The sequence below is a fragment of the Hippocampus guttulatus genome, chromosome 17 (genome assembly GCF_054856545.1).
Source record: "Hippocampus guttulatus isolate MCC_2025c chromosome 17, RoL_Hgut_1.0, whole genome shotgun sequence".
In the NCBI taxonomy this organism is placed as follows: domain Eukaryota; kingdom Metazoa; phylum Chordata; class Actinopteri; order Syngnathiformes; family Syngnathidae; genus Hippocampus; species Hippocampus guttulatus.
The window spans coordinates 464850-492482 of NC_141277.1; the positions used below are offsets into that span (position 1 = coordinate 464850).

The window sequence follows — 27633 nt, forward strand, 5'->3', positions numbered from 1 at the left end:
AAGTGACACAACCGGATGGTCGGAGTCCACGTGCGGAAAGTGATCTGGGGAGGATACAAAAAAAAAAAACCCTCCCCACTTGGCTTTCCCAGTGTGGAATTCCCAAAATGCGGAAGCCGAATAAGGCCGCTTTAAAACCCCGATCATTGCTCCAACCCCGATTTGAAACGGAGCTTCGAGCTTGGGGTTTGAGTTACCGTTTCAAGCCTTTGAATTCCGACCCCGGAACTCCGCTTTGAGACCCTCACCTTGGCTTCTAAGCCCTATTTCAGAAATTGACTCCGCCCTTAATTGACTTAAAAGTCAGGTCAACTCTTGCCGCATCTTTCTGCTTTTTGCACCGGGGAGAACCGGAAGGACACTTTCACACCATCTTATCATTTTTGCTGATGACCGGAACACCTATACATAACAGTCTTGACATTGTTTCGTGAGCCCAAATGGTGGCGGACGTAAGTTAAAATAAAAATAAAAACAACAACAACGCCAAATTACAGTTGTAATGACTTTACATGCAAGTCTCTCGCAAGCTAAATGAAGACAATTGGGCGAGGGGGGGGGGGGGGGGAGATAAATATGCGGAGTGATTGCTGAATGTGTCTTTCTCAAACCTACAGTCGACTCATTATAAAAGCAAAGCACCCGAAAAGCAGGACGGGGGCGGCTTATAGCGTGGGAAGTTGGGAAAAATCAGCACGCCGCATTCCGAACGTTCGCTTTAAAGATGGTTCTTCATATGCCGAATTGCACTCCACTAAGTGTCACGGTTATTGCCCTCTTTTTTTTTTTTTTAAACTCTCATTTTGGGCCGATTTGTACAGAGGTAAAAAGGGGAGATAAAATGCATCATTTGATGTCAAGTGTCTTCCAAATGCAGATTTAAAAAAAAAAAAAAAAAAGGAAGCCCACACTACAGAATAAAAGTTTGAAATTTGCTCCAGTAGACGTGCACGCAACATGAAATTGTGTAAAATGCTCTCGTGGAGGTGTGGAGAACATTTCTGCTGTGCGTATGCAAACTTCAATTTGTGTTTTTATGAAAGAGAAAACGTGCGACATTCGCTGTACGCGCCCTTCGATGTGCATATTGCACAAGATACCCGATGGCAGGGGCGCCTGAGCTTGTTTTGACTTTTCGATCAACCGACCTCCGGCGCTAGCGGTCCCGACGTATCGGGCGCCCCTGCTCTATGGCAATACATCCTTGAATAAGAAGCGCATATTAAACATGACATCTACGCTATGTGGTGTCCGGATCAAGCTGGCGCGATCGGAGGAGGGGGATGCGAGCGGAAATGCAGTGACATACACAAAAAAAAAAAAAAAAAAAAGGGTTTCAAATCTCGAATCTGAATTATTCACGAGCGCGCCTCTCCGTGCGCAAAACGTACATTTTGGCTTGTTCGGTCGTTTGCGCCGTTTGGATGGTCAATTTGTCTCAAGTACATAAATATGCGGCGAGGATATAAAAGTGTAAATTGGAGCTGCTGGCCAAGTCGAGTCACTCCTAACCTTTTTGTTTGGATAGAGTCGTTTTTGAACTAATTGCTCTCATTCCTCAATATATGCAGCACTCAGACGGGAGGAAAAAGACAAATTCAAAAAAAAAAAATGCAGTGTTGTGTTCACCTCACGGATGGATGGTTTCAAGTTTCTACAAACGGAAAACACCAACGTTTTTGGCTTGGGTTGCGATCGATGCCGGCGGCGCACAATTAAACGCCCTTCCACTAGAGGGCAGAAGTTACCATTCGACGGTTCGTTGCCACTCGCGCGGCAGACCGACACGCTTTGGGCTCGCGTCATTTCTGAGCAAGAAAATCTGCGCCGACCCATTAATCCGCCAATATATTTGACTGCCCGCCCGGAGCGGCGCGGTAGCCGTCGAATCCACGTTTTGATGGCTTCTCTTCCTGCGGTTCGTTGCTAGCAAATAGCCGTGTAGTTTTAGTTTCGAACGCTTCAAATTGTACTCGGATATTTCAACGCCGCTCCCCCACTTGATCGGAATGCGCATCCCGATGAGACGGCTTAAAAGTATTTCGGTGTGAAAACCTTGAGAAAGAAACAACAAAGCCTGTTTTATGTATGAATCCCGAACAAACACCAGAGCCTCGAATTTTGATGATTTGGCGGAGTATGACAGATATTGTTTTTTTCCCCTCCGCGCTCTCCGCGCCGCTGCATCGCGTACAAGGCATCCATTAGTGGCGTTCTCTCCCCCCCCCCCCCCCTGCGCTCCCTCCTCCGAAAAACAACACAAAGTGAGCAAGCATCCATTCATCCATTAGCTTTGGTTATGAACTCGTTGGCACTACTCATAAAACGCCTACGTGGAAGAAAGCGTAGGCTGGAGTGTCGTTGAGCGCGGCCGCGCCCGCTAATGATGTCACGCTCGGTTGAAAGAAGAGCTTTGAGAGGAACCCGGATCATGTCGACCAGGCGCCGCCGCCAAACAAAGCGCGTATGGATCAACCAACCGGATGGATGCTTTCGGCTCGACGCGGTCGTGAACCCATGTTGCAAAAACAATTTGTATGTTGTGGTGAAAATGCTCCACAGGAGAAAAGAAAAAACATCGCAGTCGGGCAAACGAGCAAGTATGGGCACCCGCGCTATACACAAATGAGACGAACATTTTTGGCATTCGCATACAACCATAAATGCTCATTTTGCTCGCCCATCTCGGCCATTTTAAGTTCTGTGTTAGCATTAAGCTAGCAGCAGGCAAACCTGAGTGACGGTAACATGTCAAGCGCGAGTGTCAATAAACAGCTCGAAGCCTCTTTTTGGAGGACTTCTTTATGATCTGCCACGCTGTTGTTTGTCGTCGAGTTTAGCGCTCGACACGTCCGTTTTTTTTTTTTTGCTCGAGAGTCCTTCGCCGCTGTAATTTATCCGATCACATCGACTATTGGTCAGATCAACCGACATCGCGGTTCTCCGTATTTTTTAAGCGTCGTTTTTAGCGTTAGCCAACTAGCGCGAGCTGTCCTCCTGGCGCGCCACGGAGCGTCTCTGCAGGCGGCGCGGCAATAAACGTGAGCTACATATTTCAGCCACACTAAATGTCTGTGTTTGCGCGGGGTTGAGCCGAGCCGCAGTTAAAAAAGCCGCGAAGCCTGGAGAGCGACGAAGGAATTGACAGCTAGCTGATGCCGCTGCACTTACCCCCCCCCCCCCCTTCGCCATGTGCCAGCCTGAGTGCAGACGGCCTCAATAAATCAAGACAATCACACGGCGGCGTGTACAAAACTTGGCCGTAAATCCCCCCTCGGATCATAAATGTTCACATTCCGAGCGCAGCCGTCCGTCCTGGCTGTCTTTGTTTGCCCAACGTAATTGTGTTATTTCCGTCTTGTTTTTTTTTTTTTTTTTTTTTTTTTTTTTTAAACGGGATCTGTGCGCAGTTCATACATATCATTGATCTCTGCAATCACTTAAAGAGCTCGAAGGACAGTTGGCGCATACTGAAATTTTGTTTTGCTTTGATGTCAACGTGATGTCTTCCCTTTGGACAATCTGCAAAACAAAACATGACCGAGTGTTCCGTACCGTAGTTGAAAGCATCGCATCCAGAAGACGCCATTTCTTTTCCCCGCCGCCACTTCTTGCTCAGCTGGCGCCTAATGTTGCTCTCGTGTCAAACGTGGACGCCAGAAGCTTCTTGTTGTCTTAGCATGCCAGCTAAGAAGAGTTAGCGCGCGGCGACGCTCACGATTGGACATCGAACGGCTCGTCACGGCAATGACTGTTTGTTTCCGCTGAATTTATTTCACGTGAAAACGACGCGACGTGTTCACCGCGCTGACATCGGGCCTCAACTCGCCGATGGATAACGCCGGAACCTTTGAAGCTTCTCGCTTTCCACCAGCAGATGGAGGAACGCTCCCAGTCTGCCGCGGTCACCGGCGCCGCCGCCCACCGACGAGCCCCCCCCCCCCCCCCCCCCCCCCCCCGTCCCCGGATCCTCCTCCGATGAGAGGAGTTCCCGCGCGGACCTTGACAGAGGGGGAACACATGTTGAGGCCGGAGAGAGCGAGCTGGGATGTCTTTGGCTGCGGGGCTGCTCTTGGTCGATTTTCATCCCTCCCATCAAAGTTGCGGTCTGTGAGAGAAGAGAGAGACGCATCCACACAGCGATATTTTCTCGGGTGAAGCGACCAGTGGAAATGGACGCCCGTCTCGCCGTGTGGTTTCAGCTCCTGGCCTGCCTCCTCCTGCCGCCGGCCGGCGCCTCCGCGGACCCCTGCTACGACGAGCGGACGGCCGCCCCCGCCCGCTGCTTGCCCAAGTTTGAAAACGTGGCCTTCAATCGGAGCGTGCTGGCGTCCAACCGGTGCGGCTCGGCGCCCGAGGAATTCTGCACGCAGATGGGCTCGGCGGCGCGCCGGTGCCACCTCTGCGACGCTTCGGCCCCGGGCTTGGGCCACGGCGCCGCCCTGCTGACCGACTTCCACAGGAACGAAGAGCCCACCTGGTGGCAGAGCCAGTCCATGTACTTTGGCATCCAGCACCCCAATTCCGTCAACCTCACGCTGCGTCTGGGTAAGAGCTCTTCGGTCTTTGTCTTGAAATGTCTTCCGTTTCAACGCTGTCGCTAACCGACAGGGCGGCGGCGGCGGCGGCGCTTGCCTTCCGCTGGCCACCTAGCTTGACATTCGGGTGCCAGCGCCACGTGCCGTCCGCGATGGGCGCTTTGACGTCCGGTTTTGTCGACAGCAGTGGGCGCTGCTGGGTAAAATGCCCCCCCCGAGATGGCTGAAAAGGGGCGGATGCTTCTTCCGATTACGATGCAGTGAAACTTTTTGCAAAGTAGCGCGGCTCAACTTTGAAAATGTCACTCTTTCAATTTGGAAGGCTGACAAATGTCTGCCTTTGTGCTCTCCGTTCGCCATCTCCGGGAATAGAAAGAGAGCGCTCGCGTCGGTAATGCGACCTAATTGAATGCAGACGCTTCGCCGCGGTTCCCCCGTGATGGGATTTCACGCGGACAAAGCGGCTGAGCCGCGACGCTTTGGCTTTCGCCGCCGCTTTAGCGCGGCCGCTCGGGCGCCCGCGTCTTTGCGCGTCGCTCGCCCCCGTCGTGCCGTCGTCGCTTAACGGCAAAAGACGTTGACGCGGCTTAAGGTCGGAATGTGTGAGTTTTGCCGAGGGGCATCTTGACGTGGCCCGACAGCGAGCGATGTCGAGCAATCTTCGCGTCAGCTTGCCTCCCGCCGCTTGGAGACATCCCGCAGACCTCCGCCAAGGCCCGAACACGGGCCGCTTGCAATATTAATGCCTTCGTGTCTGTGATCAAGGGACAAAGTGCACTCAGATCTTGATGTCAACTCGGTGACAGTAGACCAAAATCAAAGCCTGCGAACTTGTCCGACAGCATTTTCTTTGTTCCGTTTGCTCCTCGGAGCCAACGGCTTTTCATCGCCTTCCGCATTAGCTTTAGCGTTGGCAGGCACGCGCTACTTCTCCAAATTGAGAGGAGCCAGACGAAGGGGCTCGCTCGCCTCCCTGTTCCGTTCACGTTCCGTGAAATCCCCCCCTCAAAAGTTTCACATTGGAACGCCGCGTTACCCATCTGGATGTCGGCGGGGGGGGGGGGTCCGGACACATTTGTTGTCTTTTGCTCGGCCAATCTAAACACGCGCTCGCCCAGAATGACAAAGATGGCGGCGGGAGTCTGGAGGCAAACAAAAATAAGGAGGGGGAAGCGGCGGGGGGGCCTTAGAAGAAAGAAATGTTGGTGAAGAATCGGGGTCAGCTCCCCCCTCCACCAAAAAAAAAAACACGAGCGTCCTTGAAGTCCGCAGCTGGTTCTCATTGGGCGCAGTCAACCAACAGCAACATCCTGACTCGCATATAAACAACAAGCAAATGTTTCTAGAACACGGCTGGAAATATTTAGTCCCGCCCGCTCTCCCAGACTTCAGTCTGGACAAGAGTCCGCGTGAGGTCAAAACCTTCCCAGACTGCCCCTTTAATAGCGGCCAACGAGCCCGAGAAGCCCAGTCCATTATCTTTCAGGGATGAGCTCTCAATGAGACTCTCGCTCAGGTCAGATATGCATCGTAGGTCTCGGGATGAACTTCAAACGCTTGGCAGGGCGTCCGGGGATCCTTCGTTCAAAAGTCAAACAAATGGCTCGGCACGGACGAGGGCGCTTCGCGGCTCAGCGCGGCCACCGAGACCCGGCAAAATCTTCCCCGCATGCTAAAAATACAGAAAGACATCGCTCCGGGTTTTGCAGGGTTCAAAAAAAAAAAAAAAAAGGTCCATTTGGAATACGAGGCGAGGCAAGCTGGAAGAAAATCTGAAGCTCTACCTGGGGAGAAAAATCAAATGGTTTGCAGTCTCTCGGGTCAATGGGTCTTTCTTTTCAGCGCCAGCTGCAATTTTCCATCACTTCCCTTGCCCTTGCATTGATCGTCTCGGCGTGTTGCCATCTTCGCGACTGTAGCTACAGCAACACGGGAATGAATTCGCCCCCCCCCCCAGAATGTGGGCCCTCGCCACCTGTCCAAAACAATTCACGAATCATTTCACGTCGAATGCACGAAATTACACAAATATCCTTTGCGGATGCAAGTTTGCCTTTCATCCCTGCTGGCTGTGGGGGGGGCACGCATCCGGCGTCGTCTTGCGCCTCCGTGATGAGTTGTGCCGGCAGGGCTGCGGTCACCTCATGCAGAGAGTAAATGAAAGTTTAACGATCTTTTGGTTCACAGAGGAAAGAAACCATTACGGACGGCTGCGAAAACAAGAAGCCTGCGCGGTACCTGGGAGGGGGAGGGCGCCCCCCTGCGAGTGTGCGGGGAGATGTCGTGTCTAATGACGTAGGACAAATTTGCCTTTTGTTTTAAATGTCTTAAATCGGCAATAGCCCCTTTCACGATGACCGGAAAAGTTAGACACGTTTTTTTTTGGGAGGGCGGGGGGTTGGGGGGGGGGGCGCTTTTTCCTGTGAACAATGCCGGCATGAAATCGTGCCTACAGAATCCACCTGGCAATCTTCCCGAGCTTGGCGACGCGTAGCGGAAGAATGGAAGCGGTTCTTGCGAAGACACGTGGACCGGCCCTGGGGCCCGAATAGGGCCCTCTTCGGCTCCAGCCGACACCAAGTTGTACATACGTTCCCACAGGGAAGGCCTTCGAGATAACCTACGTCCGACTGAAATTCTACGGCAGCCGGCCGGAGAGCTTCGCCATCTACAGGCGCGCCGAGGCGGACGGCCCCTGGCTGCCCTATCAGTTCTACAGCGCCTCCTGCTGGGAGACCTACGGCAAGGCCGCCAACGGTTTCTTGCGCCTGGGGGATGACGAGAGGACGGCGTTGTGCACCGACGAGTTCAGCGACATCGCGCCGCTCACCGGGGGGGACGTGGCCTTCTCCACCCTGGAGGGACGGCCCAGCGCCTACAACTTTGACCGCAGTCTCGTCTTGCAGGTCGGTCCTCGCCGTTTGACAGCTTTGGCCTTTAGAAATGTAGTTTCAGGCCCCGCCCATATTTTGTTTGTTTGTTTGTTTTTAAATGACTTACAGTATGTCGGTGGTTGTTTGGCGCATGGGCACAAATAGTCAGCGCCCCCCTCCCCGCCGCCCCTCCTATCCTCGATTGCCTATTGTCCGCAGAGCCGACACAACACGGCATTGTGAAGCGCAACACGACGACGCTCTTTTGGAGCAAGCCGCTCCCTTTAAATCTTTGTGCCGTGGCTTTTTCAAACGGGGCCCTCAGACCCCCGCCGAGTGCAAGACGGCAGCCTTCCTCCTGCCTGATCCCCTTTTAATCTGAGAAAAGATGGGGGGGGGGGGGCGGCCAAGGCCCCATCATCTCCTCAGGCTTAAGCCGCGCCGTGCGGAAGAATAAAGACGTTTCCGACCCGCCCCCCCCTCACGGCCGCTATGCGAGGTCCTCTGTGTGCCCTCCCTAAGAAAAATTGGAGACCGAGTGCGCGATTGGATTATTCCCAGTCGACGGCGCATGGCGGCTGTCAAGCGTCAAGCGGCGTGGACGCGTGAAATCCGCACAACAAAGTACATTTGCTGAAATGTGCGGCTGCTCAAAATCATCTGCCCGTGCGCCTATTTTGTAGGTACCCCCCCCCCTCCCCTCTGAAACTGAATGTACGAAACGTCGAGTTCCTTTATCCACCAGGATGCCACAAGATCGCAAAAGCGTTTTTTTAGACATGGCTTTGGCCGGGGCACAAAAGCCATGAACAAGCCCCTCATTTAGTCGTCAGCCCGACACGGCTGCAGCGCCTCAGCAGCGACTCGCGTGCGCTTTCAATGAGTAGTTTTCACTGTCGGTGGACAAATGACACCTGAAATTGCTCTCGTTTGCCTGCGATTGGCTTCGCCGCTTCTCCTTGTTTGGCCCCAGCAGAAAACGCTTCCTTTCCCGTCGCTTGCCGGAAAGCCGTCGGCGCGGCGCGGCGCAGCCCAGGTGCCGGCGACGGTTGCAATCGCTGATTAATCCGCGAGCCTTTTAATGTTTTCGTTTCCATTGTGAGCGCGGCGTAATCGACCGGGGCCCCGTCGGGTGGGCGGGAGATCGGCGCCGAAGGCTCGCTTACGTCCAAAGGCGCCCGCTAATGGTGCTGCTGGCGGATCGCCAAGGCGCACGGGATCAATAAGATGGACGCGTACGTAGACTGGGTGGCAAATCTCTCGCCGGTGCCCGCCCGGCGCCATCTCTGACCGGAGGACAAAAATACGGCCCAGTTACGGGCTTTTTTTTGAAGTGGCTCCAAAGCGAGAATGTGGCACAAACCATCCCGGCGTTCCAGACGTCGTCCTCCGGCCGTGGCTCGCAAGCGGCCGATCTTTACTCCGCGCGGCCGCCAAAGTCCTCGACGCAGAAACGTGATGACGTGAACAAGATTTACTTTGCGGTTTCGTTTCACAGAAGATGTGTAGGCAGGCGCTCGGGAGAGCCAACTATTTGTGTGCTCGCAATTTAAAAAGTCCATTTTCCACACGCTGTCCCCGATAAATACCCCTTCAATGTCTCGTCGCGGATGGGTGTTGTCGTGAGTAAAAAAAAAAAAAAAAAGAGCAGCCCCCATTCAAAGCCGCAATTGCTCTTCGGTACAAAGTGAGCCGTCAAATTAAATGCGGAAGAGCACGTTCTTCTCTGGCGGTGACAGCGGTTGTTCCCGCTTGAGCTACCGCTAGGAGAAAATGATGCAAAATAAAGTGCTTATGAAAAGGGGGGAGGATTCCCGCAAGACCACCGCTGCATTTTAAATATGGATTCATTCATTTCACGAGACTATTGCCGGCGCTGCTTTCACCGAGTCCGGTGTATTTTTTTTTCATTTTGAATTTTGCGCGGATCCCTTCCGGTAGACCCGCTTGACGGCAAGCACTCTGCAGAACTTCCGCTAACAACCCGGGTTAAACTTGACTCTTTTCTGACCTGCAAAAATCACTTCGATGACGTCTTCTTTCCTATTAGCTCGGCTTTAGCGTGACCAAAAAAAAAAACCCCTCAATAGGTGTATTTGCAATTGACAAAGAGCAAATAGGTGAGAGGGTCGGCTACCTTTGAGCTAAGAAGCACGCACTAGCCGAAGCGCTGACTTTTTCCCGATGCCGTCATTCCGAGAGAAACAAGCGTGCGTCGGCGTCGGCCCAAAGCAGAACAAACGTAGCCTGCGGAAAGAGAGAAGCGGGCCACTGGTCATTTGGGGCGACTCCGCTTGGCATTTCGCGTCGGTGTCCCTCCGTTCCGCTTTATGGCTCGTTAAATTAGAACGGCAGCGCGCCGGGATGACACGATTGGTGAAAGGCGCTTTTCGCTTCAGCCCAGGTTAGCGGCGCTTCTTTCTTTTTCCACCACCGAGAATTTCCCCGGTACTTGAACGCGGTCTTAGGCATCGCTACAAAGTTTCGGCGCTAGCCGACTGAACGACCGCTCCCAATTCCGATGGCCGCCGCTGAAATGATGACGTTAATCCTGCCGAACGATCGCACGCGTCTTTAGCGTTTCAAAATGTATCGGCCGCGCAAAAATGAAAGAAAAAAAAAGCCAAACGCGGCCGTTCCTCCGGTAGGCACGGGGGCAGGAGTTTTGGTCACGCTCGGGGGGGGGAACTGTCCTAATTGTGTAAGAAAAGCAAGCGGAGCCGCCTCGCCTCTAAATAGCGCCGCCCAAGAAGGCCACTTTGTTGCTGGAGGTTAATTAGCATTGCAGTCAGCACCGTGACTTTTGATTTGTGCAAATCGCAGCAAAAGCTTAATTAACTTTCACATTCTGGTGCGGGGGAGGCGCCGGCGCCGGCGCCGGCGTCGGCTGCGACTCAGCCAGCGGTGGCGCAAAGAAAACACTCCCGATTCAATTTGCGGCCACCGAGATTCCGAGGCCATCGCCGGCGTCGATTTAACCTCGGGGACGAGATGTCGTCCGGTCTCCGCCTCGTTTCCCCCTTGCGCGCGCGCACACTCGGGGCGGTGCCCTCCATTGCCAAAGCTAAATCACTTTTTTAATTTGGTCGCTTCTCTTCGCCCCGCGCGGGGCGTCTTTCGGCAGATTGTCATTCCGCGCCCGTTGGCCACTTTTCCGAGGGCGAGGTCGAAAGCGGGCAACTCCGAATATCGTTACCAACTTTGGCTTGGGGGGTGATATTGATTGTTACGTCACGTCGTGTTCCATCAAATATGTGGAGATTTTTCTTTCAAGTGGAGGTCGTTGTTGGTTATTGACCCTTTTTTTTTTCCCACATTTCACTTTACTTTTTCTATTTCCCGCGTTCCAATAAATTCCAGCAAAGTCCCGAAAAAAAAGTACATGATGAATTAAAAAGTAGTTTCCTTCAAACACGTGTGCGAATTCCACCCTGGCTTTGAACAAATTAGTCAACTACAAGGGGGGGGGGGGGGTAGGCCCAACCTGAAAATTGGCTTCAGAGCAATTCGTTTTTGTTTTCGGTGGCGTTTGGAAGGAACATTTTGGAGCTCCACTGGCTTGCTTTCAAAGTGGTGAAATCGGATTTGTTCCAAGGTCACTTCATTGCAACATCCTCATCTAATAAGTGTAAATAGGCCGTGCTCCGTACGCAGGCGCGCATTCCCCGAGTATGCCTTTTTCTCCCCCGATTGTGATTTGTTTTGACCTTTATGCAGACTCATCGCTGCGCCCGCGCGCGCGGGCGCGTGCGTCTTTTACGGCTGACGAGTGAAGTGGCGTGTGAAGTGTCTGCGTATTGGAAAGTCTCCGGAAGCCGAAGGCACAAGTGGCGGCGCCGCGGAGGGATTAAAATGCTAATAAAACGGGCGGGGATGCATTTTCAGGTTTTTAAGCCCCGGTGAAATATGCATGAGTCCCCGGTGAGGCCGACGCAGGGGACGCCGCACGCCTAATGCCGCTCACACCGCCACCGACAGTTTCTTTTTTTTTTTTTTTTTTTTGCCGCGGATAAATGTCATTTGAACCTTTGGACACCGGCCGCGCCTCTTGACAACTTCCCCAATCGTCTGTCCATATGCCCAGCGAACCGATCAATCTCCCTCCCCGTTTCCGCCGACATAGTCGGCTACCGATCAACTTGCCGATCTATTGACTTCATTACCCACCGACGTATTAGCTCGCCCGGCAGCTGATGCTTCGATCCGGACGGCAGACAAATCTTTTTTTAATGCGCGTTTTCATTATTCCCGACAGCCCCTTTTTTTTCGAGTCCAATCCCGCATTAACAGCGCAGAGCCAACTATTTATCCGCCGTGATAGATTGTCTGTCTCTGGCCATTTCAGCAGAAGTTGTCTGCTGCGTTGTGAGCTGTAAACAAAGAATGGCCGCTAAGCTGAAACGCAGATCTTGAAAAAGAAGATGGAGGCCGTTCGTGCGCGTCGGAGGAAACAGAAATACGCCGACACTTCTGTAGAACAAAATGAACTCCGTCATCCAAAGGACGCTCGCTTTGCGTCAGGATGAAGCTCGTAAATGAGCAAGTTTTCCAAAAACGTTCATCGGTCGTCTCTTTCCTTCGTCAAACAGTCAGTCGGTCATTCGGTTAGCTTGAATCTTGGTGTGTTTGTAGTTGGTTCCTTAGTTCTTCGGGTGAGGTGGTTCATTTAGCTTTTGGTTTGTTAGGGTTAGTTCCCGCCTGAGCTAGCGTTGATTTAGGATTAGCTGCATAGGGTTCATGTTGAGGGTTGATTAGGATTTGGGTCGGAGTTAGATCGGGTCAAGCTTCTTTGTTTGTTTGTTTGTTTAGCTTCCCAGTTAGCGTTCTGGTAGCCACCCCGAAGAGCAAAGGCAGACGCCGCCGGCGCCGACTCTCTGTTCCTGCCGCTAACGACGCGGGCTAAACTTAGCTCTTTTTTCGACGTACAAAGCACTCGGAAACCGTAACGATGTAAACGGGGGTGGACTGTCATGCTCGGCTGACGCTTGCCATCTTTGAACAGGCTGTTAAAAGGCACGCTAGCGCTCGCTCGGCTACATGAGAGCTTGTTTAAAGGTCATGAAGTCGACATCCGAGGTGACGACTGGCTCATTAGCATCCGCTTTTGATGCCGCGAGGTGCCTTTGGGGTAACGACAGTACGCGGTGGTTGATTCTCTAACCTGTCTTAATTGGTTCGCGACAACAAAGCCACGACTACCCGGCTTTCAGTGCCACTTTTCAAAGACTGCCAAAGTCACAAACCAGCCGGGAATCAAACTTTTTCTCTCGGGCGAGCCTCTTCAATTTGCCCGCTCTCTCTTTTGCTGTTCCAAGCGACTGCGGCATCAAGCGCTCTCCTTTCTTTTACCTCGCCTCACTTGCATCTCCCGCTTCCTCTTGTTGACGCTTCCCGCGTTTGTTTCCCCGCCGGCGCTTTCTTCTCGCTCCATCCCGTCTTTACCGTTGCGGCCGACTCAAAAGGGAGGCGCTCCGCGTCGTATCCGAGAAGGGGGAGCTTAGCGCGGCCGCGACGGCACCCCGCGACGTCTTTTTGGTCAAAGTAATCCGCCTCGAGCCTCTTTTTCACATTCGTCAGAGTTCTGTTCTGTTCTGTTGGCCGTTTTCATCGCCGGGAATGAAACCATCTCGCTCGAGCGGTCGGACGAGTAAATCGGCCAAACGGCTCCGGCACGCTGCCGAGGCTTTGGGGAATTGGCACATGGGCCGGGGCGACGTGGCTCGGTGATGGAGCGGTGGTCTCCCACCCCGGAGGTTGGCGGCTCCATCCCAAGTGTCCAAGTGTCCTTGAGCAAGACGCTGAAGCCCCAGTGGCTCCTGGTGCTGCGTCATCGGTCGCTCAATGAGGCAAGCGCGTAAAGCGCTTTGAGAACCCCCCCGGGTCGAAAAGCACCGGACGGGTGACGGCCCATGTACCGCTTATGTCTTCTTTCTCTTTGAAAGATACTTTGTCGGGAAAGAGGAGTCGGGTCTGGGCCGCACGTGGTCGTGACGTTTCATTGTATCGGCTTTGGCGTTCTGAGGAGGCCTCTGGACCCCCAAAGGCCCGATCGTGTTGACGCATCCATTTTGTTCCTCTCCCCCGCTGGCGTTTGTGTTTTGCAGGAATGGGTGACGGCGACCGACCTGCTGGTCTCTCTGGACAGGCTCAACACCTTCGGCGACGAGGTCTTCAAGGACGCCAAAGTCCTGCGCTCGTACTTCTACGCCATCTCGGATTTCTCCGTGGGTGGCAGGTAACGGATGCCCCCCGATAGTTGCAACTGCCGGGCGGGAGAGAGGGCTCGTCGTGTCCTTTACTGAGCCAATGAATGAGCAGCTACCCGAGCGTGTGCGTTTGCTCATTCTGTTCGTTTTGTGAGGCATTTCTGACTTAGTTTGCTCGTTTCTGTCGTCTGTTGGTTGGTAAAGTATTGTTTGCCGGCGGATTCGTTCGTGAACGTCAAACGTCAGGATCCCAATTGGCGTGACTTAAAACTGCGGTTGTTTGCCACCCGCCGAGGAAAGAGCAGCAGACGGCACCGTGCCCGGCGCAAGGTAGCGCCGTTAAGCATTTGCGACCAACCCTTCAGCCGGAGTCTGAAATTGATCTGGCACCTGTCACGGCTGCTCAGGCTCAGCAGGCGCAGGCGTGACAGATCGCCCGGCAACCTCTCGACACCTGAGGGAGGAGACCCGCGTGACAACGCGTTAGTCAGGCGACACGTGCCGCTTCCGCGACATGTGTCGCGGGCGGGACCGCCGTGACATTTCAATAAAAATTGCGCGGGTTGCACGGCGACGACAAGCGCGGCGGCCTTTATGTTGACGTTCGCCGCGTATTGCCGGCGCTCGGAAATTCATTCCGTCGCACGCGGTCGAGCGACGGCGCCAATAAGAGAAGCCCCCGGGTCAACTTCGGCGTCGCGATACGACGCGCGGCGTCAGTCGTTGACGAGACTGGTCGCAGTCGCTTGACAGAACCCGCTGACGCTCCCGCGAAGCGCTGGACAACTCCGGGGACGATTCCGCTGACACCTCGGCACATGCCAAACGGCCGGCGCAATCAGATTTTGACGCTTGTTTGTTGGAGCTTTTCTGGGTCAGGTTGTTGTCTACTTGGCTGTTTGGCTTCGTCTAGTTAGCGGTAGTCTAAATCACTACTTGTTCAGCCAGTTGGCTTTGCTCAATAAATCCGCTACGTACGGTATTTATTCATGTTTGTCTGTGACCAACCGGCCGATTATCTGCTAACTTACTGCAGTAAGTAACTTCAGAGTAAGTCGTGACTGCAGCCCTGAATCGCTCGCTTCGATCAGAATTTTTCGGGATGATCAGTTCAAGGTGATGACCGCGCACCGCCTCGTTCCCAGATGCAAGTGCAACGGCCACGCCAGCGAGTGCGCGTGGGCGGCGAGTGGTCCAGATGGCGGACACGGGCGCCTGATCTGCGCCTGCCGGCATCACACGGCCGGAGACGACTGCCAGAGATGTCGGCCCTTCTACCAGGAGAGACCCTGGGCCAGGGCCACCGGGGAGTCGGCCAACGAATGTCTGCGTAAGTTGGCTTTGCTATCAAACGCGCACGACAAGCACGTGAAAAACAGAAGATTGAAGTCCAAAAGTTCAACGTTTGTTTATTCCTCTCGTTAATTCCTCAGCAAAGCTTTGTTAGTTTCTTCAAAATGTTAGTTTTAATTACATAGTTCGCTAGCTGGCTAGCTAGCTAGAAATGCTTCACAAAACTACCGAAGCGATTCATGGCCAATATGAGTGAGTCAGTTAGCTACTTAGCTAACTCGCTAGTTAGCTAGCTAGCTAGAAATGCTTCGCAAAACTACCGAAGCGATTCATGGCAAATATGAGTGAGTCAGTTAGCTACTTAGCTAACTAGCTAGTTAGCTAGCTAGCTAGAAATGCTTCGCAAAACTACCGAAGCGATTCATGGCAAATATGAGTGAGTCAGTTAGCTAACAAGCTAACTCGCTAGTTAGTCAGCTTTAGAAAAAGAACAAGACCGATTCCGGCTCAATGTTACTTAGCGTCGGCGGCAAAGGTTGATCATGGTCGCTTCAGAAGCGATTCCCATGAAAAATGTGACTTAGTCGCATGAGTTTTGTCCGTTATTTGTTTGAGTCATGTTTTGTCGCAAAGTTGGTCGTGATTTCGAAATATCGCTCCTAAAACCGTGTCGCGCGTGACCGGCTTAAAGGATGACATGAATTAAAAAGTAAATAACTAAAGGCCGCTGTGGCACATTCTATAAATATGCGGGGATTCTGGAACACACTGTACCTTTGAAGCAGCATCTGTGGCTTTTTTTTGTGTTGACGCGCACATTTGAGGCGGCGTTGCGCATCTGTTTGCCAGAAGCATCGGCGGTGCGTGTGAATTGGAGTATTTATCAGTCTTGGCTCATCACGCTTTGACGGAAGGCTGTCAGGGAGGACTCGAAATTGGCTCGCTTTGGGGTTCAGAAAAAAAAATAACATCAAGTCGACAAGTCCGCCCACCCCCTCCCCCTCTTCCATTCCAAGTCGATTTTGCACTGGGCTTGTTTTTAATTACTCTTCCCCTTAATTCCAAGCAGCAAGCGCTTTAAATAAAACGGCGACTTAATCGGTTCCTTCTAATACTAAATACATCAATGAATCATAGAATGTGAAGTCTGTTGGTTCCGTCTTCGGTCCACAAGTCTTTGTAATTGTGCATTAGCCACCGTAATGGGCTTCCGCGTCGGAGGACTGTGTTTATTTTCTGCTAATTTTCATCAACGGAATAATAAACTCCAGAATGATATCTTTTCATTCCGCAACATAAATTTGAGCTGGAGTAACTCCTAATGAATGGGGGGGGGGGGGGGGGGGGGGAAGCAACCCGCTAATAAACGCGTCGTCCCACCCGCACTGGAGTGAATACCTTGTTTGGCATACGTTTGTGCATACCAAGGGACCGCTAAAAAAACAACAACAAAAAAAAACGGTCGGGTCTCAACCACCGGACCAAACCCAGAGGAGCCATCCGGAGGCGAGGCGTAGCTCCTGCAGGGTCGCGTTATGCAAATTAAAGAGTGCCGAGAAGCAGCTGACGGGACTCTGATGTGCTGGGCCAAGGAGACGTTAGAGACTAAACGGAGGCTCAGAGGGGATGGAGCCTTTTCTGTTGCCGGCCGGTCCCTCTCTCTGGAATGAGCTCCCACTGAACATTGGGCAAGCCTCCTCGCTGCACCATCTCAAAACTCACTTGTATTCTTTGGCATTTGACTCAGCATGACTTTGATTTGTTTTTGGTTTTGCTGTTCGAAAAGCCCAACGGAGGCAACCCTCATTTGAAGCTTCAACTCGTAACCCGCTCTTTGCAACCTTACTTTGTAACCCATGTCTGAACCCCCCCCCCCCCCCCCCCCCCCCACGCAGCCTTCAAACGGTCCATTTGCTACCGGGCCTCACCGATCAGTCAAGAATTGACAGCATTTTCCTTTCATAGTCGGCCTATTAACGTTGAGCGGTGGTGGTTCGGGGAGCATATGGCTAACGCTGGCACAACAGAGAGAGCGACAGAGAGAGCCGTAGTCATCATAAAAGGGGCAATTTCACCTCAATCCCCCCCCCCCCCTCGGGTTGGCTGGGCAAAAACTAGAGAGGGATTTGCAGCCGGGAGCTCCGACGCGGCCTTATCAGATGACTAATATGCTCTCGTATCAACACAAATGACAAATTATGCTATCTCCAAGCCCCGCCAGCCGAGCGGCTCCTCATTAGGCCCGCGTGAAATGAGATTAGCGGCCGGCTCGGAAACCATCACCCAATCCCAGAAATCCCGCTCTCGACGCCGAGAGCCCCTCCGCCGGCTGACGAGACGTCTTTCTGCGGCCTTCTTTCCGACCTCCTTCCAGGGTGCAACTGCAACGGCCGCTCGAACCGCTGCGCCTTTGACCCGGAGCAGTACCGCAGCACGGGCAGCGGGGGGCGCTGTCTGGGGTGTCGGGACAACACGGACGGCGCGCACTGCGAGCGCTGCCGGGAGAACCACTACAGGGGCTCGCCCGACCGGCCCTGCCTGCCCTGCAACTGCGACGGCAATGGTGAGTTGAAGTTGACTGACGAGAAAGAAAGAAATCGCGAACGAGCCAAATTTGAAAGCCTAAACCTGCCCTCACTTGAAAGGCTAACCATTCGCTCCGAAAGCCGTATTTGAAAGCCTAACCCGAAAGGTGAAGTATTTCATTCGGCACCAAAAGGCAGGCTTTCTCCCGGCGCGTGCCGGCAATTTCGCGACGCAATTCCTCCGGGCCGCCGGGCGATCGTCCCGTCCAATCGATCGGCGGCGATAACGGACTCCATCCGCCGTACAATCCGCCGCCGCCAGCCGCAATCATTTCCCGCTCGTCCCGGCCGCCTCCTTCGCAAACACAAATCCAATAGCAGGTGTTCTGTTATTCCCGGAATCGATTAAGCAGGCATTGACCGCTTACGGCTCGCCATTTTCTCTCTCTTGTGTCTTTCCGCCATACCTGCCCCCCCCCCCCCGCACACACACACACACACGCGCTGCCCCGGTCGTCCAGGCTCGGTGAGCCTGCAGTGCGACAGCGAGGGGCGATGCGCGTGCAGCGGCCGAGGCGTGACGGGGGACAAGTGTGACGCATGTCGCCCGGGATTCCACTCGCTCGGCCCCGGCGGCTGCAGGTGAGCAGCGACAAAAACCCGCCGGCGTTGCATTTGTCTTCGTTGTTCCGACTAGTATTTTCTTTCTTTTCTGATCAATCCCCAATTCCCTTTCAGCAACAGCATTTTGGTCCGATTGTGTTTGTAGCTTTTTTGGGAGACCTGCTCCGAGCTTGAGTCCAGACAGCCCCCCCCCCAAAAAAAAAACTCCATGAGTCGCGTCGGGATCACAATGTTTGTTTGTTGACGATTTCCAAACAAGCTGCATGTTTGCGGATTTTACATGAAGGCGAAGCGAGCAGTACGCCCAACAGCAGCATTAGCACCTGCAACACGTTTGCATAAGAGCATTAGTCGGGGGCTCACATTAGCATATTTTTAGAAGCAAATCCCGCCGCCGCGGCTGACTGTGCGTCACGTGCAACCGAAAATGTTTTCAGGCAGCTTCCCATCATTTTTTTTCCTCCCCCCCCCCAAACTGCCTCGCCCGCCCGCTGTGCCGCAGTTGCTTACGCGTCGCAGCGCGCGCGCGCGCGTGGATGACCTCTGACCAAACCTGCTTGTTGCCATGGCGACCTCATCCATCAGCTAAAGTTCGGCGGAGAGATGGAGACGCGGGAGAAAAAATATGATCCTCCCTCGTCAAACTGCCCCTGCCCGTGAAACCAACGGGAAGCCATTTTGAATCCAATTCGGCTCGCACGTTGGAGGCGTGTCGTTGATCCTGGTCGAGGGATTCTCCAGAAGCTCGCCAATTCGGAAGAAGTCCAGCGATGACCGACAGGAGAACGGCCCAATCTTTGGGCCCATCCTTGGCTTCAAATTGAAGCGGCTAACTTTTCGGAGGCTTTTTTTGTGGTCATTTCTGATGATGATCGTCACGCCTACCAAATTGGATGTGGCGACATCAAACTGCGTTTAGGGGATTTTCAAAAGATGAATGTCAGAGCAAATCAAATGAAAGGGATTACATTTGGCTTTTGTTTGCTATTCAATGTTTTTTTTTGGGGGGGGGGGGTATTTCCTCCAATCCTACATGGAACATGCACGTTGAACAGAGATAGGAGCACGCCGAAGCATCACACGTCGGCTTACCTGACCGCTATTTATTCGATTTAGCGAAACGCAGAGGGCGACCGACGACGCCCCGACCGCGCACACGCAGAGCGCTTTCCGTCGCAGATGCCGAAAAATCAGGCGGCTGAGCGGCGGTGTGAATTATTCAGCCCGCTGGAGCAGAAACGAAAGGGAGACGACTTTGCTGGGAGATAATTAAATTATTTGCAATAGCGCCTCTCATTAAAATTAGATTTGCTGTTCCAAACAAAAGCAATCAATCGCAAAAGGCCGCCGAGCACCTAGCGCCTACACCCCCGCCCCCCCCCCTTTTTCTTCTTTTGGGGGCGCCTCACTGACTGCTTTTGTGGACTTGCTACCCACAGACCGTGCGAGTGCACCCCCGGCGGCAGCGTGGGCGACTGCTCGCCGCTGGACGGCGCCTGCCGCTGCAAGGCCAACGCCGAGGGGGGAGGCTGCGGCAGGTGAGGCTCCGCCTTCGCGGTGGGTGATGTCGTTGGCTCTGACTCATGCATCGGCCGAGTGGAAGGAGGGGGGGGGGGGGGGGGGGGACTTGACAGACTCCAAGCATCCTCCTTCAACGGGAGGGTGGTTTGAACCCGAGACCCCCCCCCCCCCGCGCCCCCTCAATTTCAATCAATTTCCCAGGCCGATCCAACGACTTGTTCTTTTCCATTTTGCGAAGCGACTCCGACACCGCACCCGCTTTGCGATGGAGTTGGTGTTGACCCCCGCCCCCCCCCCCCGCCACATTTGACATTATTCGGCGTAAACATCGAGTGTGTTCCCCGTCGTTCTCTCTGTGAGTGTTTTTCTTCAGGCTTCCTGATAGGAGCGCTAGTTGTGACCTGATGAAGTTGGGAGCGCCGTCTTAGCGCTTTGCCTCCCCCCCCGGGGTGGCAATCACGCAGCTTCACTTCAAGTACTTTGGGCTTTGATGGCATTTCAACAGGATTTTTCGAGTTTTTTTTTTTGGTTGGTTTTTTTTCTTGTTGTTGTTTTTTTTTAAGACCTGAATAGACGCAGACGTTTTTCGGCAATTAGGGACTTGTGACTATTCGGACCTGACGTTTTGGATTACGGACGATTTCTGCCCTGATCCCGACTGGCCTGTTACGTTTGCCGGCTTGACTATTTATGTGCTTTTCTCGTCTTTTAAATCGTGCGTTACTTTGTGCCGCGATATTTTTTTTTACTTGCCTGTATGTTCAATACGCAAACAATTAAACCAGAAAAATGGACTTGAGCTCAGATGGCCTTCGCACACGGACGGCTCCGCTTGACTCCCCGTAGGTTGCAGCGCCTCGCAGCTGCGTTCCATTTCAACCCAAAACGCACCAACGCGGCCTCGGTCAAAAGAAAAAAAAAATACACTCAAAGATGTCGGCGAATGTTTTTTAAAATATATATTTTTTGGACCGTGCGCGTGCGCGCAGGTGCAAGCCAGGCTTCTTCAACCTGCAAGGAAGCAACCCGGCGGGCTGCCAGCCGTGTTTCTGCTTCGGTCACTCGCTGGCGTGCTCCTCGTCCGCTCGCTTTGTGGCCGTCAACGTCACTTCGGATTTCATGGAAGGTAAACGTTAATCCGGCGGGCCGGATATTTTTCCGTTGGATTTTGCTACGTTTGGCGAAAGCCAGCTCCGGCCTGGCGTTAGCGGCGGCGCTCGTTTCAACCGCATTTTTCTGGCGGAAAACCAGGCGCTAACCGCCCGCTTTCTTCTCGGCTCCAGATCAGGACGGCTGGCTGGGCGAGTTCTCGGGCGGTCGGCTTGACGCCCTGCTGTGGAAGGAGGGCGAAATCCATTTGCTGCCTCTCTCCGAGGAGGACCCCGGCTTCTTCAGAGCCCCGGGTGAGCGCCGCCGGAAAAGCATCGGCGCCGAGTTCCGCTCGGCGGGAATGCGATTATCTTATTTTTAGAGAGTAAACGCCCCCGCCGTCGTCAAGACGGGATTGACGCCGGCTTTAGCCGCCGTCTGGAATACGCCGGCCTCGTATCTGTTGTTCCGAAGATTAATTGTGGCATTTGGCGGCGGGTCCGACTGCGGATATTCCTTTATCGGAACCATTAGAAGATAAGGGAATAAGCCGGCCCCCGCGGCAGGCCCCGGCGGCGAAGGCCTGACGGAATTGACCGCGTTGGAGAGGCTACAAAGTGGAAATTGGCCTCGCCGCCAAGCGCGCGAGGAGCTCCGGCGGGGGCCCCCGCCGTCCGCAGCCAGAAGCAAAACGCGCGCAAGCCCGTTAAACGATGCCTCCCGCGGGGTTCCCGCCTAAATTGCCGCCATCTTTGCAAAGACCTGTCGCAATCGGGCCGCTCGAGACTTGCAGATTTTTCTCTATGTTGTGAAATTAAACTAAGGACAAAATGGGAAGAAAAAATCTTCCGTCTGTAATTTGTTACGTTATTTTTTACATATGTATACCTCTCAATGAATTGTCCGATTCGTCGGTGATCAGAATATTTTTCTGGCAAATATCAACATGGGCCTCCAAAAATCTCGCGCGGTCGGGCTCATATTTTTGGGATGTAGGCTGGTCGGCACTAATGGCGTTACGTATCGCTATTTTTAGGTTGGGTGTTTGGGGGGCTTTTGGCGGCTCAACTACGGAGATTAGAGTGCGCGCAAATATTCCTCACGTGTCCTCTACTCCGTTGCAACAAAAAGGCGCTTTTCTATTTCTGTTGTTCATAACATGTTCTGGGATGGAAAGTGTCAAATCTACGGGAATGCATTGCTGTTTGCGCCCCCCAGGACAGGAGTCCATCCATCCTTTTTAAGAAAGTCACAAGGGGCCAAAGACGGGCCTTCGTGATGCCCCCCCCCCCTCCTCCGGAGACATAAGCCGACAGCCGTCGGGACCGCGCGTCACGCTCGTACGCTCCCCCAAACGGCGGCTGACAAGCGGGTGCGGGACTTGGCGGCGACAGTTCCGCGGTTAGCGCCGAAGGAAGACGGGTGGGGGTGGCGGGATTTCATTTTGCTCACTGCGTCCTCGGCGACAATCGGCAGCCGCCGTCGCTCTCGGTTTGGAATCGACGCTTGCTTTACGTCACCCTTCCAAATTTCCACTTTTAGCGGGTTGCATCGGGGATTCGTTGTATGCTAAAAAAATTAAATTCCAGAAGCAAAAGTTCAGTCGCGGACATGATGAATGTTTGCTATTGAATTTTGCTGTCTTTTCATTGCGGCGGCTTTGGCGCCAAACCAAATTTCAACACGGTTTTTCATTCGTTTACTTTCATCGCGGCGACTTTCGCTTTGCGGCGAGCGCGATGGGCCGCTCGCTGTTAGCGACGATGCCGAGGAGGCTGGAGAGGGTGGGCGGTCCTCTCGCTCGAGTCCTTGCGGCAATCGGGCTCGGAAAGGAAAGTGCCCAAGAGGGTCGGTCGCATTGGAGGAAAAAAAAATCTCCCCGGCAGAAGGCGAACGCAGATACCGGCAAACGGTTTGCCACATTTGAGCAAAGAACGACTACAATTGCTAAAAATGCAAACATCAAATGATGATGATGTATGTCGAAGATACGTTTCTTTTTCCTAGCTCGAAAATGACGGGGGGAATCTCCCCCCCCTCCCCCCAAAACCAAGCACCAACGAGCCCAAAATACCGACTCGGTCTTTCTCCCGCAGACAAATTTGTGGGCGACCTGAGCCGCAGCTACCTGCAGCTCCTCTCCATCACCTTCGCCTCCGAGTCGGCGCAACTGCTTCCCGAGCGCATCGCCGTGCTCCTGGACGGCTCCGGAATCGCACTCGCGACCGAACTCCAAGCCGGCCCCGCGCGACACGCCGAGCCCGGCCTCTCGCCGCGCAAGACCTTTGTCCTCAGGTATGAAACGCCGCAACCAAAAATGAGAAAAAGAGGATGCGTGGCTGTGTGTGTGTGTGTGTGTGGAATACCGCAGTAGCCGCAACACCCTCCCCGCAGAGCATCCGTGCGGGGAAGGTGCGCGTGTTGTTCACAGAGAGCTGCCGCATGACATGACTTTTTCATTTCTTTTTTTTCTTTTTTTTTCTTCTTGCGCATGTTCTCGGCCTTGTCCCGAACATGCCCGTGCTCAGAATGGGAATCGGTTCGCCACAGGCGAGAAGAAATTGGCTGGGCGTTTGGGGCAGGCAACAAAAAGGAACGTCCCACGTGCGGTCACTCCGCAACGTTGTGCGCGCGCGTGCGCTTCAGTTGTCGGCGATCCCGTTTTGATTGACGCCAAGGGCTAGATCAACGGAAGCGCCGAGCGCACACGCGATGGACGCGGGCACGCCACTTTCTTGACTGACGGTCCGCCAATTGCCGCGCGGTTAAATCTGTTAACCGGTTAAGCGGCGGCGGCGGCGGCGCTGCAGCCGGCTCAAAGATCATCGCGCCATCGCGGCAGGGCCGACGGATTAAACGGAGGCGCGAGGATTGGAGCCGAGGTTCCGGGAGATAAGGCGGCGAGATGATTGGTTGGCGGGAGCGGGCGCGCGGCGCTGCCCTCAAATGTGCAACTTTTTCAACTAACGGCGGCAAGAATGAAGAACGGCAAAGTAGCGGGTGTTCACCGCATCGTACTCGCCGTTCTTCGTCTCCGGGGAAGGAGCCGAAACGCACGGCACTACGCGTGCGCTAGGCGTCGCCGCCGCGCGGCATTCGCAGATCGTCCGGCAGCCCGGCCGCGGCGTCGAGAGCCCCGAAGACGTCAAAGTCGGCGCATTCGCATCCCCCGCCCGGTTCCGCCTTCAGCCGCGGAACGTGTGCGGCGGCCAACTTGTAATCATCCCCAAATGTGAAGATTAGCGGCGCGGCGCGGCTAAAGCGTGATCAAAGAGAACGCTACGCATCTGCCGTTTAATCTGCGGGAAACTAAGCGGATGTGTTGCGGGTGTCGTCGCAGGCTTGATGAGAGGCAGATGACGCCGAAGCTGTCGGCCTCGGAGTTTCGCCGGCTCCTGTGCAACGTGACGGCGCTGCGCATCAGCAACGCCGGAGGACTCAACTGTAAGTTCGCCGACATCAAGTGCGGTGGCGCCTTGACATACGAACACATGTTGTTGTTTTTTTGGCTTTGACTTGCAAGTAAAAATAAATAAATAAATGGAGGTCCAAGCTTCACAACGGTGACGGCGAGAAACAAAGTGTCGCGAAAGCAACTTTGGCTTCAAGCGGGCCGGCTGAATGCGAACGCGTGATGGGAAACGGCCACGGGCCGCTTCCTGAGCCGTGTTGCGACGTGATGACACTTTTAGGAAACGAGTGTCGCGGCAGCCGCATGAATAGCCCGCAGGCCGTGTCGGATTTTATTTGTGTCGCTTCCCCAAAAAAAAAAAAAAAAAAATCTGCGTTCTCAAGTGTTTTTCTAGAGCGCTTAAAAACTACCAGCGCTGCGGACAGAGCAAATATTATTGATATGGCAATCAAACAATCAATGAACAACAAAAACGTAAAAGTAGAAAGCACAAGAAACACATGCCGAGTCAAAAGCCAAAGAACAGAAATAAGTTTGAAGACGCCTTTGAAAGATGGGCGGCGAGGGGCCTTGCCCAACGGAGAGGGAGCGGCATTACAAAATGGACCCCCCCCCCCCCCCCCAACGAAGTTTAACCTGGAAAACGGCACTCGAAACAAGGACACAACTAGGAAACAATGTAATGGTTTTTTTTTTTTTTGTTTTTCTGGGACATTTGCTCATGGAGCCGACGTTTCAGTCACACGCTCATCAATAATTGGAATGCGGCAGAAAGGATTTGAGCAGAAAATGTTCAAAGCGGAGAACACGGCGAGCCGTACCCGGTGCAAAAAAAAAGAGGACGCTTATTCCCAAATGTTGCTCTGTCGTTCTAGAAATGGTTGGGGCCGCTTCCTCTTATTCAGCTCCGTTCCGATTGGATGCCGTTTTGGAGAAAAGGCCTCGACAAAAAAGAGCACGTCGAACACGATCGTGCACTCGGACGAATTTTTTTTTTTCTCCTCCCCGTCCCGCACGTCCGAGGAGCGCCCCGTTGTTTCCCTCCCGCCGAGGCGGGACGCGAGCTCAGCGGTCCCGTTTCGCCGGAGACGGATGAAAAGGATCGGCGGCGTAATGAGGGCGACGCCGGCGAAGAAGGCGGAGCGTGACCCGCGTCTAACGAGCGGCCGTTGCCGACATTCCGTCCGTTTTAATGAACGGCGACTCGGTTTGCGGCGCGGCGGGATAATAAGACGGGCCCCGGGCCTGTCCTCCGGAATTTTAATAGCGCCACTGAGAAGTGAGTCCAAAGTGTGAAATGGGGCTCCTTTTCAACACACAAATTCAAAGTTATCAACTCATTCAGTAGCGGCCGATTCTAGACCGAGTCCGAAAAGACGTTTAAAAACGTCATTGGGAGTGAATGAGTTAAATGGACGCTCTTCATCAGTCGTGCATGTGGAATTCCATTTTTGGATTTGAATGGCATAGGATGTTCAGCCCAGTCATTAAAATAATGACAGGCAGCTCTCTCGTTCTCTGCGCGCCGTTAGAGGGGGGGGGGGGGGAGTTCAAGAGAGCAGAAAGGTGGCAGAGGGAAGGAATTTACATTTCGACAAGCAAGTTTGAGAAGCAGATGATTGATTGAGCCACTGTACAACGATGATGGCTTCTCTCTCAGCTCGGATGAATTGAAGTTGTTCAAGAGCTGCGAATTGTCGTGTGTGTACACGCGGCAAGCGGTCTGCGGCGTACGACCCCCCCTTTCGCCTTCGGGGCCGCTTCTCCGGCTCACCTCGGATGATTCCGAGAAGGCACGGATGAATTTTCCATCGGCTTTTGTGTCGTCCGCAGACACATCGCAGCTGGCGGGCGTCCATCTGGTCTCTGCATCCCCCGCCGGCGCCGGCGGGACGGCGCCCCCCGCCCCCTGGGTGGAAAGCTGCACCTGTCCCAGCGGCTACGTCGGCCGCCTCTGCGAGCGATGCGCGGCCGGATTCACCCGGGAGGTCCCGAACGGCGGGCCCTTTTCCACGTGTGTCCCGTGCGACTGCCATGGGCACGGAACCTGCCACCCGGAGTCTGGTAAGCAACGGGCCGCCATTTTAGACGCGGCTTTGGCCCGAGCGGCGCTTCACTTTACAGTTGCCCCCCTTGCACCGATCATTTTGTCGTCGTCGTTGTAGTTTTGCGGTCTCTTGGAGGAATCCTTAATCCCCCCTTGACGTAAATAGACTGGTCGGATCCGGAAAATCTCCCCCACGATGAACTTTAAACCATCAATGTGACACTTTGTTTTGTTTTGTTCCCCCCCCCCCCCCAACCGAATTCACTTTTTGGGCTTCGGGTTTGTCGCTATTCTGATTCACTTCCCGCAGGCGATGCCCTGTAAAATAGTCAAGCGGCAGCTGTTGGGCGGGTGGCGCAAACAACCCCGAGCTTCATTTATTTATTTTGACGTGCATGTGCGAGGCCCCGGGGGGGGAGGGGGGGAGTATTTCTCCCATGTTTTATCTTTCCTCAATCTCAACCCAGTTAGCAGACGCCGGCAGCTTCGCTTATGTTGTGTTTGTAATCAAGGCCGGCCGGGATTGTAATACGGTGATTTGGGTTCATTAATAACAGAGGGAGGGGGGGGGGGGGGGGCACAAAAGCGATTAAAACCCGTTTGGTGGCACGCCATTCGACCGAAACTTGAGGTTGTGCTGTTGCTATTGGCCTGAGCGTTGCCTGACTTTTTTCTTCTCGAGTTGTTTTAACGACGGCGGTTTGAAAGCACGCACGCGGCACCTGCGGGACCACCACTGGAACGGCAACCGCCGCCGCGTGGATTTAAAATGCGGAATGATTGTGTGAAGAAACAAGTCTTCAATTGATTTTGATCCGTGACAAAAGCCTCATTAAGTCGGTGGTGGTCTTCCAGCAGTGTTTTTTCTGAGCGCCTGATGAAACCGGTTCACCGTCTCGCCGCCGACCACGTCTCATTTGCTTGCACGTTCCGTACGGCTCTTCGTGTCGCGGGAGACTTTTTTTTTTTTTTTTTCCTCCCCGAAACACTGGCCGGCTTGTTCCCGCTCTTTTTCATCTTTCTTCGTTGTCGTCGCACCTGCTCATCGCTTCGTCTTCATCGCGCGGCACTTCCTGAGCGCTGCCTGCCCTTTTCCCGGAATCCTGGGCATTCCCGGGACGTCATTAGAATTTGCGGTTATCAAAGATCAGGTCTACTCGGTGGAGTTTAAGGGCTGACCAAAACAGCGGCGCCGAGCAAGTGGCGGTCGTAAAGATAAGATGATCAAATGTTGAAACATGGTTTCCGCGGAGTCCCGGTGTTGACGGAAGGCTGATATTTGATCGGCGCTGCGTATTGTGTGAATTAAGTTTATCTCCGCGTTTGCTACAGCGGACCCAAAGTAAATAGGACGTAGGAAAAAAAAAATCACGTTTTATAAAAGCTAGCAAAAAAAGAAATAAAATAGCGGGGTCACAAACCCTGAAGCCAGGTTGGAGTGGTGTTGACGGTAAATCCTGTGGTGGAGGTTCCGCATTATTGTGGCCATCTTTTAATTTCGTTTT

The 27633-nt window shown here is 53.7% G+C and overlaps 1 protein-coding gene across 1 annotated transcript in view; it reads left to right on the forward strand.

Moving 5' to 3' along the window:
- The first annotated feature begins 4007 nt into the window (after window positions 1-4007).
- The window catches only part of lamc3 (laminin, gamma 3), a 35644-nt gene continuing 12018 nt past the window's right edge, over window positions 4008-27633 (forward strand). Inside the window, exons 1-12 of the mRNA XM_086135239.1 lie at window positions 4008-4548; window positions 7140-7444; window positions 13516-13646; window positions 14763-14947; window positions 17285-17473; window positions 17957-18077; window positions 19499-19597; window positions 20570-20706; window positions 20864-20983; window positions 22766-22964; window positions 24010-24113; window positions 25915-26145. Of these exons, the coding sequence (XP_085991365.1) occupies window positions 4173-4548; window positions 7140-7444; window positions 13516-13646; window positions 14763-14947; window positions 17285-17473; window positions 17957-18077; window positions 19499-19597; window positions 20570-20706; window positions 20864-20983; window positions 22766-22964; window positions 24010-24113; window positions 25915-26145 (2197 nt within the window). The 5' untranslated portion in view covers window positions 4008-4172. The remainder of the gene's footprint in view (window positions 4549-7139; window positions 7445-13515; window positions 13647-14762; window positions 14948-17284; window positions 17474-17956; window positions 18078-19498; window positions 19598-20569; window positions 20707-20863; window positions 20984-22765; window positions 22965-24009; window positions 24114-25914; window positions 26146-27633) is intronic.